Source organism: Rhynchophorus ferrugineus, unplaced genomic scaffold, assembly GCF_030347505.1.
Source record: "Rhynchophorus ferrugineus isolate W39M unplaced genomic scaffold, kcgeb_rfMv2 rfM10, whole genome shotgun sequence".
NCBI classification, from domain to species: domain Eukaryota; kingdom Metazoa; phylum Arthropoda; class Insecta; order Coleoptera; family Curculionidae; genus Rhynchophorus; species Rhynchophorus ferrugineus.
Window position 1 is genome coordinate 6,073,658 of NW_027472589.1, and position 16,274 is coordinate 6,089,931.

At 34.1% G+C, this 16,274-nt stretch overlaps 1 protein-coding gene across 8 annotated transcripts in view; it reads right to left on the reverse strand.

Annotated features, from left to right (window-relative positions):
• Tcmet (methoprene-tolerant) overlaps positions 1 to 16,274 on the reverse strand; it is a 213,084-nt gene that overhangs the window by 113,297 nt on the left and 83,513 nt on the right. For 6 of the 8 annotated variants that reach the window (XM_076415496.1, XM_076415502.1, XM_076415498.1 and 3 more), the window contains one exon: positions 12,248 to 12,366. In XM_076415496.1, the coding sequence (XP_076271611.1) occupies positions 12,248 to 12,366 (119 nt within the window). Of the gene's footprint in view, positions 1 to 1,358; positions 2,083 to 12,247; positions 12,367 to 15,035; positions 15,127 to 16,274 lie in introns of those variants that run through there. The other 2 variants (XM_076415504.1, XM_076415494.1) reach the window with 2 other exon arrangements.

Below are 16,274 nucleotides of genomic sequence, written 5' to 3' on the forward strand. Positions count from 1 at the left end.
AATTATAACGTTTCCTTTACATAACCCTGACCTGTCTCCATGTGACTAGTACTATCTTTTTAATGATTTCGGTGCCTTTATAGAAGTGTAAATATAAAGATATAAGATTCATTTAACAAATCAATTGAAAAGTCCATGGCCTGACACATAGATGGCTCTACTAGAATTAAATCCATATGTTTTATAGTTAGCCCTGAGCCTCAAAAGATGCGTGTATAATTTTGACAGTTGTCGGATTATTTGTTTGTGAATTATAGGATTTTGAGTGAAGCAACTTTTGTTATTGTGAAAAAAAATGGATAAAAAGGAATTTCGGGAGTTGATAAAATATCGCTTTTTGAAGGGAAAAAATACAGTTGAAGCAAAAACTTGACTTGATGCCGAGACACTGCCGCAGGAAAATCAACCATCAAGAATTGGTATGCTAAGTTTAGACGTGGTGAAATGAACACCGAAGGCAGTGATGACAAAATGATTTTGAATGACCGTAAATTGAAATTGAATTAAATAGCAGACACTCTAAATATATTAACTGAACGTGTACATCATATCATTCACGAATATTTGGGTATGAGAAAACTCTGTGCAAAGTGGGTGCCGCGCGAGCTCACTATTGACCAAAAACAACGACGAGTTGATGACTCGGAGCAGTGTTTGAAGATGATCAAGCGCAATAAACCCGAGTTTTTTCTTCGATATATGAAACATTCCTCCATCATTTCACTCCAAAGTCCAATCGACAGTCATCCGAGTGGACTGCACACGGTGAACCCACGTGGGAAAACGCAAAAGTCGCCTGGAAAGGTTATGGCGTCCGTATTTTGGGATGCGCATGGAATCATTTTCATTAACCATCTTGAAAAAAGAAGGACCATCAACAGTGACTATTATATAGCGTTATTGGACCGTTTGAAGGACGAAATCGCTGAAAAACGGCCGTATTTGAAGAAAAATAAAGTGCTGTTTCACCAAGACAATGCACCGTGTCACAAGTCAGTGAAAACGATGGCAGAAATCTATGAGTTAGGCTTCGAATTGTTTTCTCATCCACCGTATTTTGCAGATTTGGCCACCAGCGACTATTTCCTGTTCTCAGATCTGAAAAGAAAGCTCGTTGGGAAGAAATTTTCGTTATTTTGAAGCAAAGGACAAATCGTACTACAAAAATGGTATCGAAAAGTTGGAGGGTCGCTATAATCACTGTATCACCTTAAAAGGGAATTATGTTGAATAAAAAAACTAATTTTGCCAACAAAATGTGTTTAATTATTGTAGGCCGGAGACTTTTGAATGGACCTGTTATTATAAAAATACGAACTACTCCCTGGTTGACTCGATGATGCCAGAAAACAACCCACCTTGGAGCGTTGTAGCTGTAAGCCGTCTGAGGCGGGGTATACCAATGATGCTGGGCCATCCCGTGGCCGGTCTGCCGCATATCCTGATGGTGCCCTACATTACGTCCTTGAGACATCGTAGCCGTAGTAGCTACGGGTGGTTTCTGTTGAAAATAAGACGCGCCACTACCACTACCGCGATAGTCCGACGTGCTCGGGTATTCATTGGACGAACCTTGACCCCTCTGCGGGCTGAGCAACACCTGCGACAACATAGAGACGGGGATGCACCATGGAAAAACGAGACGTAACGGCAACGTTGCACACCGGACCGACCTAGCCGGTTTGTTTTCCAACACGAGCACAGCTCGAGACCGCCAACGAGGTTGGAGGGAATTGCGCACTCTATCCGATCGGATTCATCAACACTGAAAGGTTCCTATCTGGTGATCGGCGGCACTATTGTCACTGGAAGCTGTTTAAAAAGCTCGCGAAAGGTAAACGCGGTTCATTGCGGATAGACGACGGAAAACTGGCGATGGCAAACGGTTCAGAAAACGAGGTCCGCGACGAGGACGAAAAAACGCGGCGTAGGACTCGACGAGAGCTCGCACAGGACTGAGGTGCGCGACTGATGACGAGAAGTGCGAGTAAGAATGAAATCCTGCGTTGCCACGTGTCGCAGGTTTTCGAGGATCGTTCGAAAAAAAAAGAAAATATATATATATATATATATATATATATACACACGCTATAACACTGATTATTATATTTTTATTGATGCAGTTATTAATTACTAGCGACCCGCCCCGGCTTCGCACGGGTGCAATGCTGATACTAAATTAAATACACTACAGAAAAAATATGGACGTTGTATATAAAAACATAGCGGCCCGCTCCGACTTTGCACGGGCATAAAATATATATGCCTATGTCACTCAATGAAAACATGATTAAAATCGATCCAATATTTTTGGTTCATTCATTACTGCCCTTGGCCTGCACGCATTAAATTTGGAGTAAAACAATTCCTCTTCCCCTATACTTACTATGAAGATTTCCTGCTATCTTTGGAATATCTAAATTCATACAATTTTTATTACATTAAACATTTTTAAACGCAAATTTTAAATTTGTAATATCTCCGAAAATATTTGTTTAATTTACATGCTGTAAGGAACCATATTGATCTATATTAATTGCACACTGTATTAAAGGTACTTAATTCGATAAGGATTAATGCCGTATTGCTTAAAATAGCTTCGTAAATAAGCCATTTTCTCACGTAAAAAGTAAACAATAAAAATGGTTAATGTGGGTTATCCCTAAAAGATAAACATATACCATCGCGGACATTTTTGTAGACCTTTTTATGGTGTACAATACTGTAGTACATTAATTTGATCTAACTCGTAGGGTTAGGCAGCGTTTTTGCTAATTGCTAAATAAGCCTAAAAAAATAGGTTAATTTACGACATCACGTTACAAACCTCTAAAATTAGCAATATTGCCTTAGTATATTATGCATGTATTATATATATAAACCTTCCTCTTGAATCACTCTATCTATTGAAAAAAACCGCATCAAAATCCGTTGTGTAGTTTTAAAGATTTAAGCGCATATAGGGATATAGGGACAGAAAAGGCGACTTTGTTTTATACTATGTAGTGATTATCTGGAGTGGGTAGATTTTGGGTATGACCAATAACTCATAACGGTCAATTGAAAAGTCCCTGGCCTGACACAATATGGCGCTACTAGAATTAAATTCATGTGTTTTTTAGTTAGCCCTGACCCTGAAAAGATGCGTGTATAAATTTGACAGCTGTCGGATCATTAGTTTGTGAATTATAGCATTTTCAGTGAAGTAACTTTAGTTATTGTGAAAAAAAATGGATAAAAAGGAATTTCGCGTGTTGATAGGATATTGACTTTTGAAGGGAAACAATGCAGTTGAAGCAAAAACTTGGTTTGATGATGCGTTTTCGGACACTTCCCCAGGAAAATCAACCATCAAAGACTGGTATGCTAAGTTTAGACGTGGTGAAATGAGCACCGAAGACGCTGAACGCAGAAGAGGCCCAAAAGAAGTTTTGTCGACGAGGCCCCGACGAAAACATTAAAAAAATCCACAAAACTATTTTGAAGGACTGTACACTGAAATTGAATGAAACAGCAGATATTCTAAAGATATCAACTGAACTATATCATTCACGAATATTTTGGTATGAGAAAGCTATGCGCAAAGTGGATGCCGCGCGAGCTCACTTTTGACCAATCGACAGTCATCCGAGTGGACAGCACACGATGAACCTGGAGCGCCAAAGAGTGGAAAAATGCAACAGTCGTCTGGCAAAGTTATGGCGTCTGTATTTTGGGATACGCATCGAATAATTTTCATTGACTAGACAATTCTTAATTAATTAGATACCACTACCTTAAAAACCGCTCCTATAACTCTACCTCATAGTCGGTATGGAAAATAGTGCAATGCAAATATAATAAAAGACAATCCTAACTTATAAAGTGATCACATAATATCTCTTGGTGCTTCTTGGTATTTAATTTCTTCGCCGATCGTTGCTACCATGAGATCTTTGTTTTGGTAAGATTGTATCATGTTAATATTAGATTTCTTTATGCAACCTTATAATTTTACACCGTAGGTTCGCACCGGTTTCAAGATTTGGTTGTATAACAACAGTTTCTCGGGGAGTGGTAATTCAGATTGTCGCCCAAGCAACAAACGTATTTTTTAGCCTTATAAGACCTTCTGCTCGTTTGTTTTTAAGATGCTCTTTCCAGAACAGCTGGTTATTAGCAACAGGCTGTATTATGTAATGTATAAATTATTTTATTGTGCTACATTTTTCTTAACTGTAGGGGACATATTTTTTCTGGTGTAGAATATGTCAAATTAAGAGCAAACAAACACACATCCAATGTTGTTGAAAATTCGTACCCAAAAAATTACATTCATAAAATATTTACATATTGATATATTCTTGTAGTTATTGTGAGAAGTGGTGAAAACATTACAGATGATAAAAGAGTCTATTAAAAAAGTTGAATATGAAGAATTAAAAGACCAAACTAGCCGGAATCACCAGGAAAATACATAAGTGATGCCTGTCACGAAATATTTAACGAAACAGCAGTGACCTCTGCAATGACCGCCTTTTTCAAGCTGAGCAGTATCACCGCGTAGCTCGATTTTGTGATACCCAAAAAAAATATTTGAAGTTACTAGAGGATGGAGTAAATTAAAATATTTTGAAAAATTATGGCGGCAGCAGAAAAAGAGCGTCTAAATATGGCGAACAAGGCAAAATATATGCCTACAATTACACAATAAATTGCTACTGTACAAGCAAGTATTGAAACCTAGATGGACATGTGCAATTCCGCGATTTTCCGTGGAAACTAATATAAATACTATATAAGTTTTCCAGAACAACGTCCTGAGAAGTATTGTAGATGTCCAAGGATACTACAGGACTGTTTACTTACACCGAGACCTTCAGATACCGACTGTTACTCAGAAAATCAAAAGAATTACAAAGACACTCATGTTAATACCGAAATAGTTCAATTCTTGGATAATAATAGAAACGGGACATACTCAAAATGATCTGACCATTTGATCTTGTGTAGGGTAGTGAGGTGTATTGAAAAGAAACACAGTATTAATACATAAACATTATTACACCAGAGACTAAGATTATCACTATTCGTCATTGTCATGAGCATAATTTAATTAATAAATATACAAATAACATGTTTTTATACAAATATGCTAGAGCAATGTCGCCTAGTTAGCTCATCCCCTCTTGCTCTTTGGAAGGAAACTGTTACAGATAAATAATGTTCGCTGTTCGCTCAAAAAAGGTTTATTTACTAGTCAGACCGATGATTTTTCAGCCGACGCATTACAACACACAACACACAAAAATTGCGAAATACACGACAACTAAATTGATATCGGGGTTATTGATTATTCTAAATTTAGAATTTATGAGAATCAAAACGCAATATTCGCCGGCTATCATTATCTATTAAATTCTTGATAATGAGTCTATATTTAGAGCTCGACGGAGTAGAAATAAACTGAAAAGTTTAGAGAGAAAGCGACCGATTGTTCCGCTCGTTCAGAGCAAAAAAAACTCCTGTAAAACTCCTGGTTGTACCGGTGAACAAATATTGATTTCGACGTTTCGATATAGACGCAAAAACAATTTCAAAAGCACGGAAAATGTATATATCAAGCGAGTGACTGACGACTATTTAAATTTCATCCAATCCTGTTTGGGTTTTTCGGACTCCCGTATACTTAACAGTTGTGTTCTGGTGTAGAAAATTGTTTTAATGAATGGATGAATGAAAATCTATATTTCCATCGCATTATTACACCCAATATTTGTTTTGCCTTCCAATATTAAATGGTTTTTTAACTATTTACATTGTTACAAGACGTTTCCGACTAACCTACAATTTGTCTCTATGATAACTTAAATCTAGGTATATAACTAGGAGGATCCATCGACCCCATCTCAGTCTCTGGAGAAATTATGTTTATACATGTCACTGCTGTATTTTTTATTATATGCACCTCACTACACAACACTACACAAGATCAGATGGTTTGATCAGATCTTTTGAGTCTGTGTCCTGTTCTGGTGGTATCCAAAAGCTGCAGTACTTTTGATTTTCTTCCAATTAGCCAGTACATTTTCCTATATTTCAATTCCAGTTCTTTTCTTTTCTTCCTTATATGTTCCTTCCAACTAAGTTTAGAATTAAGATTCATTCCGAGATATTTAGCGTTGTTGCTATATGGAATGTTAGTATTATTTAATATTATTGGTGCTTGTACGGTCTGATTGTAGTTGAACTGCACACGCACATATTTACTTTCATTAATATTTATTTTTCAAGCTTGTGTCCAATTATCTATATTGTCACCTGCCTGTTGTAATTTTAGTGAGGCTTCTCGACTATTATCTCCGACAGCTATAATCGTAGTATCATCAGCAAATGTAGCCATCCTAACATTTTCCATTTGTGGTATATTACAAGTGTAGAGTAGATAAAACATTGGCCCCAGTGCACTTCCTTGTGGTACACCTGCTTTAGCTTCTTTTATTGTAGAGTAAGCTTCTTCTTGTTTGACTCTAAACATTCTGGTTGTAATGTAGGATTTTAATAGTTCGGTGTGTTGTTTTGGTAACATTTTCTGTAGTTTATGAACAAGGCCTTCATGCCAAACCTTATCGAAGACTTGTGCTACATCTAAGAATATTCTAGAGCTGAGCATACTTTTTTACTTTCGTAGACTTTACTTTCGTATATTATTAAATGTTTGAGTGTTAATTTCACGTCTTTAAAATCCAGTAGAAATGAGAAATATTGTTAGTTAAATCTACTAATTATTCAGTATTTGTTTGGAAAAACGTATAACGATTTAATAAGTGGTCACATTGACACAGCTGCTAAAAGTCCAAAAAATCCTGAGGATTAAGAAACCCAGCCCTGTGAAAATCTTGAAAAATAGTTTTACTAACAGGAAATTCTACAAATATATTGTCTAATATTGCAGAGTTAAGCCATATAACAGGTCAATTGAAAAGTCCCCGACCTGACACATAGATCTCTACTAGAATTAAATCTATATGTTTTTTTAGTTAGCCGTAACCCTCAAAAGATACGTGTATAAATTTGACAGCTGTCGGATCATTAGTTTGTGAATTATAGCATAACAAGGAATTTCGCGTGTTGATAACATATTCCTTTTTGAAGGGAAACAATTCGGTTGAAACAAAAACTTGGCCTGATGCCGAGTTTCCGGACATTGCTCCAAGAAAATCAACCATCAAGGATTGGTATGCTAAGTTTAGACGTGGTAAAGCACCGAAGACGGTAAACGCAATGGGCAAAAGTTTTTAAAAATCCACAAAATGAATTTAAATGACAGTAAATTGAAACTGAATGAAATAGCAGACACCCTAAAGATATCAACTGAACGTGTACATCATATCATTCACGAATATTTAGTTATGACAAAACTCTGTGTAAAGTGGGTGGTGCGCGAGCTTACTTTTAACCAAAAACAAGGACAAGTTGCTGATTAGGAGCAGTGTTTGAGGATGAACGTAATAAAGCCGAGTTTTTGCGTCGATATGTGACAATGAATGACTCTATCATTTCATTCCGAAGTCCAATCGACAGTCATCCGAGTGGACTATCCACGATGAACCTGCTCCAATGCTTGGAAAAACGCAACAGTGCGTATGGAATAATTTTCATTGATTAACTTGAAAAAGGAAGGACAATCAACATCAACTATTACATAGCGTTATTGTAACGTTTGTAGGACGAAATCGCCGAAAAAAGGCCGCATTTGAAGAAAAATAAAGTGCTGCTTCACCAAGACAATGCACCGTGTCACAAGTCAGTGAAAACGATGGCAAAATCTATGAATTGGGCTTCAAATTGCTCCTTCATCCACCGTATTTTCCAAATCTGGCCCCCAGGGGCTATTTCCTGTTCTCTGATCTCAAGATTGCTCGCTGGGAAAAAATATTCGTCGAATGAAGAGGTGATCGCTGAAACTAAGGCCTATTTCGAAGCAAGTGACAAATCGTACAGTACAAATCGGGAGTTGGAGGGAGGATAATCAGTGTACCACCCTTGAAGGGAATTATGTTGAATAAAAAAACATAATTTTTCCAAAAAAATGCATTTTACTATGGTAGACCAGGAACTTTTCCATTGACTTATTATTATATCGTGGAAACTGTTAAGGTGACCCTGAATAGCAAATATAAAAAAATAGCTAAATTACAAACAGAAAAGTGATAAATATAAATAACAATTGGAAAATATAACATTTAATAGTTAGAAAACTCACGGTAAAAAGTATGTATGAAGTCTTGAACTGTTCAGAAAATATAAGGTTGCGAAAAAGGCATTTCCTTAAGAGCAATTTTTGGAATCAAATATAATATAATAAATCAGGTGTTGTTAAGCAAAAAAGATCCTGGTTAAAGCCTGGAAAAGCTTTACAGATTGTTGCAAGAAATTATCTTTTCGCCAGGTGGATTAGGCAACCAAGTGATCCAACTACATGAAAAACGCGCCTACAACTCTAACTCATAGGTGGTGTGGAAAAGAGTTTAATGTAAATATAATCAAACACAACCCTAACCTACAAACTATTATAACTGTGTACCTAATTGTATTTTTTAGTTCTTCGATAATGTATGTATTAGATCTATTGTAACATTAAAATAAATTATATTTGATAACATTTTCATTCAACTATTTTATTTAGATTAGAATTTTGTTGTATGTCAAACCCAAACTGAACTAAAACTCAGAGTTGATACGGCAACATTGCGACGTTTTGACTTCACAAATTTAGATGATGTATGTACAAAACTTCTTTGGAAATACTATATGTACATTGGTGCACAGTTTTCGTATATATGGAGATTACGCAATCTATCTTGATATACTTTCGTAGAACATTTAATTTCTTTCACTATTTTCTTTCTTAGCTGTACCCTTAGATCATTGTGGATGTCCCCATTTTTAATGTATGATGGGATATTAACAAAGTTGCGAAGAACTTTATTTTGATAAGTTTGGATCATATTAATATTGTGTGCAACCGCATAATTGCATTATTGTAGTATGTTAAGTCAGATTGTGGTTCAAGTTATCTCCATACTTTTTCAGCCTTGAAAGGTATAACGTGGTGTTAATGTAAAGTTTGTTAATAATATCATAATTTAAGATATATTAGAGTAATCCATAATATCATGAAATTAGTTAAAGTATAAATCAAGAGAATCAAAACAAAGAGAGGTTTTACAATGCCTCAAATGTTATAGTACTTTGATTTTAGAGCATCAACAACACCAAAAGCTTAAAATAACGTAATAGTGAGAGTCTAAATATAAAAACTGAGCATTGTAATTCATAACAAGATATAAATCAATGTTTGTAACATGAAAATTCGAAACTGAAAATAAACGAAAAACTAATTATCTCGACTCGAATATAATACTACAATATTACTCCAAGAAATAACGTGTACATACATAACAGAACACGGAACCGGTGCTGACAGCGAGTAAACAAATAAATCAGGTCAAACCAAGCCCCCAAAACCTGAACAAAACACACACACACACACACACAAACAACATCTAAATACCAAACCAAGAAAATAACGATGAAAATGTTTAAGACGGTTACATGTACAAGAAAAAAAATGAACTCGAATTAAACGAGTCCATTATCATTTTTGTGAAAAAAAATCAGTCATAAAAACAAATGCGAGAACTGATCATGTTAAATTGCTCTAGTTATCTACACTTGTTCGGTTTAACTATCTAGAACAAGCAGCTTTCTAATATTTAAAAGTGACATATTTATTCGCTTAAACAACACAAGAAACAATCACTTACAATACAATTTGTTCTGTATTATTGGTGAATTAGTTTTGACGTAGTTAAGAAGACATTTCTATAATTATTAGGTGTATAACTCAATTTTTAGCAAAAACAGTAATATTAATTTTGATATGTTTTCGTTACAAAATTGACGGAAAAATCGACAGACAATAGAACCTCCTCTTTTTTCGAAGTCGATTAAAAAAGTGATTATACATTGGGATACATTGGTTCTTGGAGTGATACGTGAGACGAAACACAAACTTCCTATAAAATAATTTTGAGGTTCAAAACAAGTTGTTAAATAGAAAAAAAAACAAAATATAATAAAACCTAACATAGAAAAATAAACGAGCATTTTGAATTTATGGCTTTACAGTATTAAAGTGTATCCCCACCCGCGAAGTTACGGCCTTCGGTTCTTTAATCAGTGCCTCAAAAACTCCCATATCTCCTGTGGGAATCGCGAGATTTCATATATATTTGAAACGGGGAACTGCCGGAGCTTTACTGCATCTATTATGTCATATATAAAACACTGGTATACGGTAGTGGTGTAATATAATTGCTATTTTTAGATTACAGCACTATCGTGGGAGTATTCACAGCCTTTCCGTTTTAGTGGCAATAAATTTAGAGAAAGCTTATTATTTATTTTTACTTTTATTTCCTCCCGCACAAATAATAAAATATAAATAACCATACTAGTAACTATTGCGTTTGATAAATTAAAAACTTTAACAAAAAGAACAAATAAACGACTCAATCAACAATTTAACATTTTCAAAAGTTACTTTTACCTTATTTACTTACTGGATCTTAAAGACAAATGAAAATAAAGCCTTCAGTAAGTTTTGGGTATGATAAGACATGGTAAGCCAATTTACTTTTCTACATATAATACATGAAGTTCAATATATTGCTATATAGGCTATTCAAAGTTTTTTTGTACATACGTCATCAAGATGTTTAATTTATTGCCTGTCGCAATCTGTAAATTCGTTTTACAAAAAAGCAGAATCAGACAATATTTTCCTTCTCATTTTATTCTAGTTAAAAAGAGACACACAGCTGTCTGATTAGTTCGAACACGTAAATAGTGATAAAAGGTTATAACTCTAACCAATTGTGGCTAGCTATAGTTTTTAGATGTCAATGTTTTTGCAACATTGCGATGTTTTGACGCCACAAATTCTATAGACTAGATGTATATATAGACTATATGTATATATATCTATATGTATGTACATGACTAATATAAATATATATATATATATATATATATATATATATATATATATATATATATATATGAATATTGGTCATGTTAATCTCTTTGCCACTTTTAGATCAACTTACAGACCATTTCCAAAGAGATCCAGTCCTACCCAACTTGGTTACTGGCGTGAATTTTGCAAATAATACATATATAACGTTCTTATTTTGCTAAAAGAGGTATATGGAAACGATTATTTAATACGTAAAAATTAAATTTTAGCGTGTCTTGGATAATTGAGAATTTTTACACATGATAGTGGAGTACCACTAACATTGCAAGAGTTGTGAAGAGTTTTCTGGTTACCACTTATTTAACTTTCTGCTGTATACCAGCCAAGTGGTTATGAAAGGCTGAAAAAGTGCTGAAAAAATGCAATATTCTAATCGTTTTTATAAATATAATCCATCCTTAAACAAATGTCATTCAAAATTACAACAAGATACATAAAAAAATTATTAAAAAGCTATATTTCCATAAAAAAATGTTTATATTAGGTTTGGTACTGCAATTGGTATAATTTTGTAATTGCTATTGTTTTCGTAATAATAAGATTATTTATCTAACCAAAAGTTATATTACATTCTAATAACTGTGTAATAAAATATAATAATATCAAATATATTTTATACACTGCGTATATCTAAAGTGATTTAATTATATATAGACAACTGTCAATCTGACTGTCGGTTAATTATTCGGATCACTGTTAAAATTACAGATATTGATTATAATTGACTGTGTCCGAAAATGGCGTAAATAATTCACAACATTGAAACATTCCACTGTTACTCGCCTGCCCTGAGACCATGAGGCTTTTTTGTCTGCTAGAGTTGATTATTTACGCACTTTGATCAATAAAAAACTGAGTTCATAGCATCAACATATTCTGTTGATTTAAAGAGCAAAATTCTCAGAGCAAAACACTTTTAAGTTAAAGTAGTATCTCTTGATTTTTATTAAAAAACACGACCAACGCCTAAAGAATCCTCAACAACCAGTCTCAGTTGTTATTCGGTATAATATTCGACATGTTATTTACTCAACGTTCGATTGTAATGAATTAAAAAGAAGCGAATTTTCATTTTGTAAGGGGCCTGTTATTACTGCTATATTTTTTGTACTGTGGAGAGGCTAATTAAAACTGGGGTTTTAAACTAATAAATAAATAACTCACCTGCTGGCCACCATACTGTTCAGGAATTCCTTATTTGGGGGGCAGCGAGCTTCTGGCATTGCCTTCCTATCAGAATCGCCACAAGTGATCTTTCCGTTGGTTCTAATTGATCCAGATGCCTAAAAACAACATATAATATATAATTCTTCATTTTTCGTGGTTATACGGTGTTGTCAAGTATTTAAAAAACATTTCCGATGTTATTTCAATTAAAAAATATAGAGCATTTTATAGTAATTGTTCTCAACAATGAACAATTGATACAAGATTAATTATTACTATTACTTATTAGAATATTCTATTATAATACACTTTTATAATATTAATGGAAGAAAAGACAAACAAATTCCGAATAAAAGCATAATATTTTGTTGCCAGGCATGGATACTGTCAAAGGGAGATAAAAGTAAGATACCAACAGTGCAAATCCAAAACCTCACAAGAGTCAGGAATATAACAAAGATGACCAGGATGGGAAGTAAATAAATAATCAGCGGTGAGAACCCGAGAAAGGTAAAGCAAATATGGGAAGCAAGGACGATCTTACATTTCTAGAATGGGCAATTCTGACAACAGAAACTCAATATAACCTATGATCATTAATGGATGTTAAATTATTGATAAATATAAACATTATTTCGTAATATAGTTGAGCGTCCTCGAAGATATTCGAAAAATAAAACAATATACCGATCGAGTGACCAAAAATCCTAACTAAAAATAACTTTTCGATACTTACAGCCATTCATAAAAACGAACAAATATTAAAATACTATTATTTATCCTAACTTTTTATATTACTCATAATGAGTTTCTTCAAGACATCGATTCAAATTAACAATAATAATTCAAATAGTTACATTTTGAGATATTAAATCATCTATAACATCACTTTGATACTACCTGCTACATACCCAAATGTTACGAATAAGAACGGAATATGAGGAAATTGAAAAAATTGAAATGTGGCAACAATGTCAGTTATATTTTAGGACAGGGTTTTAAACAAAAAAAAACTATTATTATACTTTAAATTTATTCAATTCTTTTTATTTATTCAAGGAAAGAAGACACCACTGGATGAATACCAAGGAAAAAACAAACCAACCCGTCTCACTAATACACTAGTCTGTAGTCATGTAATTAGAAAAACAGATAGCCAGATAGTCTGGGCTGTATTAGATAACATCCCTCAAAATGTTTTACATATGTTTTTTAGTTAGCCCTAACCCTCAAAAGATACGTGTATAAATTTGACAGCTGTCGGCAGGCCTATTTTGAAGCAAAGGACAAATCGTACTACAAAAATGGTATCGAAAAGTTGGAGGGTCGCTAAAATCAGTGTATCACTCTTGAAGGGAATTACGTTGAATAAAGAAAAACTAATTTTGCCAAAAAATGTGTTTTACCATGGTAAGTCGGGGACTTTTCAATTGACCTGTTATGTAAGTGGTTACGTTATTCTGTCTCGATAGTTTATAATTGTAAAATTATGTTTGAATATCTTCAACCGATCGAAAATGCACTGTTTCTACCCACACTTCCATGGTAGTCCTCGATGCAATGGTTTCCCAGCTTTGGTGACTCCAGTTTCCAATAGTCTGCGACTAAGGAACTGTCTAAACTGAATGTGTTAACTCACAGCAACTTCAGTCCACCTTTGGTGCCCTTAAACCTTGAACTGTGATGCGTGTGCCGGGAATCCTTGAACTAGGGATGTTTTAAAAGCTTCAATGGTTCTTATTTGGAACAGTGGTCGTTGGGAATGCAAATAATCTACATGCAACTTCAGTTGCGATACTATCGCCCGAACTCCACTTAACTACACGAAGAAACGTTTCGAGTAACTGCAGATCGACTGCCAACCTGTCCTCTTTCTTTTTGATAATTAATTTGATACCGGCGACCAGCAGGAAAACTCGACTCCAGTAAGTTAAAGAAGAAATAAATTGATCTTTATGTTGGATTCATAGAATACAATAGACCGGAATAAAAATAACTATTATATTACTGAGTAAAACAACATCACCGTGGATCAAAGAAATGTTTAGTAATTTTCATTTTACTACATTTTTGTATTGTATTTTGTTATTGTAATAACCACATTTTGAATGGCATCAAGAAATACACATACACACATACATTGAGACACATATCAAACCCTCTTGCGAAGCTAATATACAACATATCGTTACTTTTGAGTATCTTAGTATTAAAAAGTATAAAACCCGATATACTTTCAAACCAAGTATTTTTTGTGAATATACCGCTTGTTGATGGACTAGTAAATCCACGAAATATATCGATATTGTTTAACCGTTACAACTTACTCATATTGTACTCACCAGATATGAGTAAAAAATCAAAGTAAAGTACAAAATATAAAAAAATCACAAATGTAAAAAATGGTTAACAAAAATATCGTGTTTTCGGTCGTGTTTTTTTTATCTTAAAACGATAAAAGAATGTTTAAAGCAGGCTCACACTAAATTTTAAGCAAACCGGTTCAGTAGAAGTTGAAATATTATATCAACCGTCTCTCTTTTTAGATTCAACTTCACTAAAACAGCTATATCTCAGGAAACAAAGTTTTAAAAAATACTCCTAACGGGCTAAGCTTGAAGATATTTTAAAAAATCGATCTCCGCAAACTCCTATATTAGAAAATCATCCCTAAAGAACTACGTATATATAGAGAAACGACAAAATTATTAATTTGAATAACCTGATCCTTCATTTCCTTTACATACAATCCACAAAATCAGTACCTATTCACCTATTCACTCACTTTTCGTACAAACGATCCGTATACGTATGTCACGTACGAACATCCGGTACATTAAACAATAAAACTGCGTTCGGGACAATGTTATCTCGAAACCAGCCAGTCAAAATGCACGGCCAACCCCGTTTCTTGTGGCGTAGGTCACGTACTGAGTCCGTTCTGCGAACCACAACGCATACCCGTACATGGAACCCACACCGCACGAACCGAAGGGTTATGGTAGGAAGCGAATTATGTAGAAACGCTCTTGGCTGCGGTTAATGTTAAATCATTATTATTGTTATCGATCGGCATTGATATGCGGGTGAGCCAAGAGCTGGCGTGGTAAATAAACACGATATAATCGAGAGCAGCTGCACCTAGCATGCAATGCACAATATCAACGGTTTTATCACTAAATATATACACACAGTAATTTATCTAAAAATTGTCACATCTAAAATATGTTCGTCGTTATGTTTGTGGAGATGAAATCAACATTTCCGGAAATGTAAACAAAAAACTTTATTTATGATAAAGTTTCCCTGATAACACTCAAGAAGACCGAGGAAGATAAAACTGACGATTTTAACTGTTTGATCAAGTGGTATTCAAAATTTTTCCATTTATAGGGCACTTGAGTTCATTCAACTCAATGTTATAGCTGCAGTTTACCAGATAAATCCAACCGAAATATCTCCTGGCGTGGGGACTATTCTTGATAAGATTAATTCATTGAAGGATAAATCCTTCATGTGTCTGCCGTCCGGAACTGCGTAAAATATGTCTTGTTCTAATTAAAATACAAATTACAAAATAATATCTCTCATGCATTTAAAATAAACAATATCAAAGATCCTGAAGTTGTGTATTTGAAATAAAAAATACAAAGTTATTTAGTTATAAAATACAATCAGCGTGTTTAGGTGACGTAAATAGAATAAAATGATTGTGAATAGTAGATTTTACAATGTGCTTGTTTGAGAACAGCTTTTTGTTGCGGAATAAATAAAACCTGATAAAGAAAAGAATCTTCACGCCACAGTTTTACAATTTCAATTCACACCCAATGTTTAAGGATCCAATATCTTGACGACAACGAGTCATTAACCTATAATGTAATATATAGAAATTGGAACACTATAGGATTGAATCTCTACAACAGCTCCAAAGATGATCAGTCTTGAGTTTTCTTTGTGATGTAAATTTCAATAATCATCATTACAATGATCTAGATGGCAATACAATTAGGTCGCAAAAAGT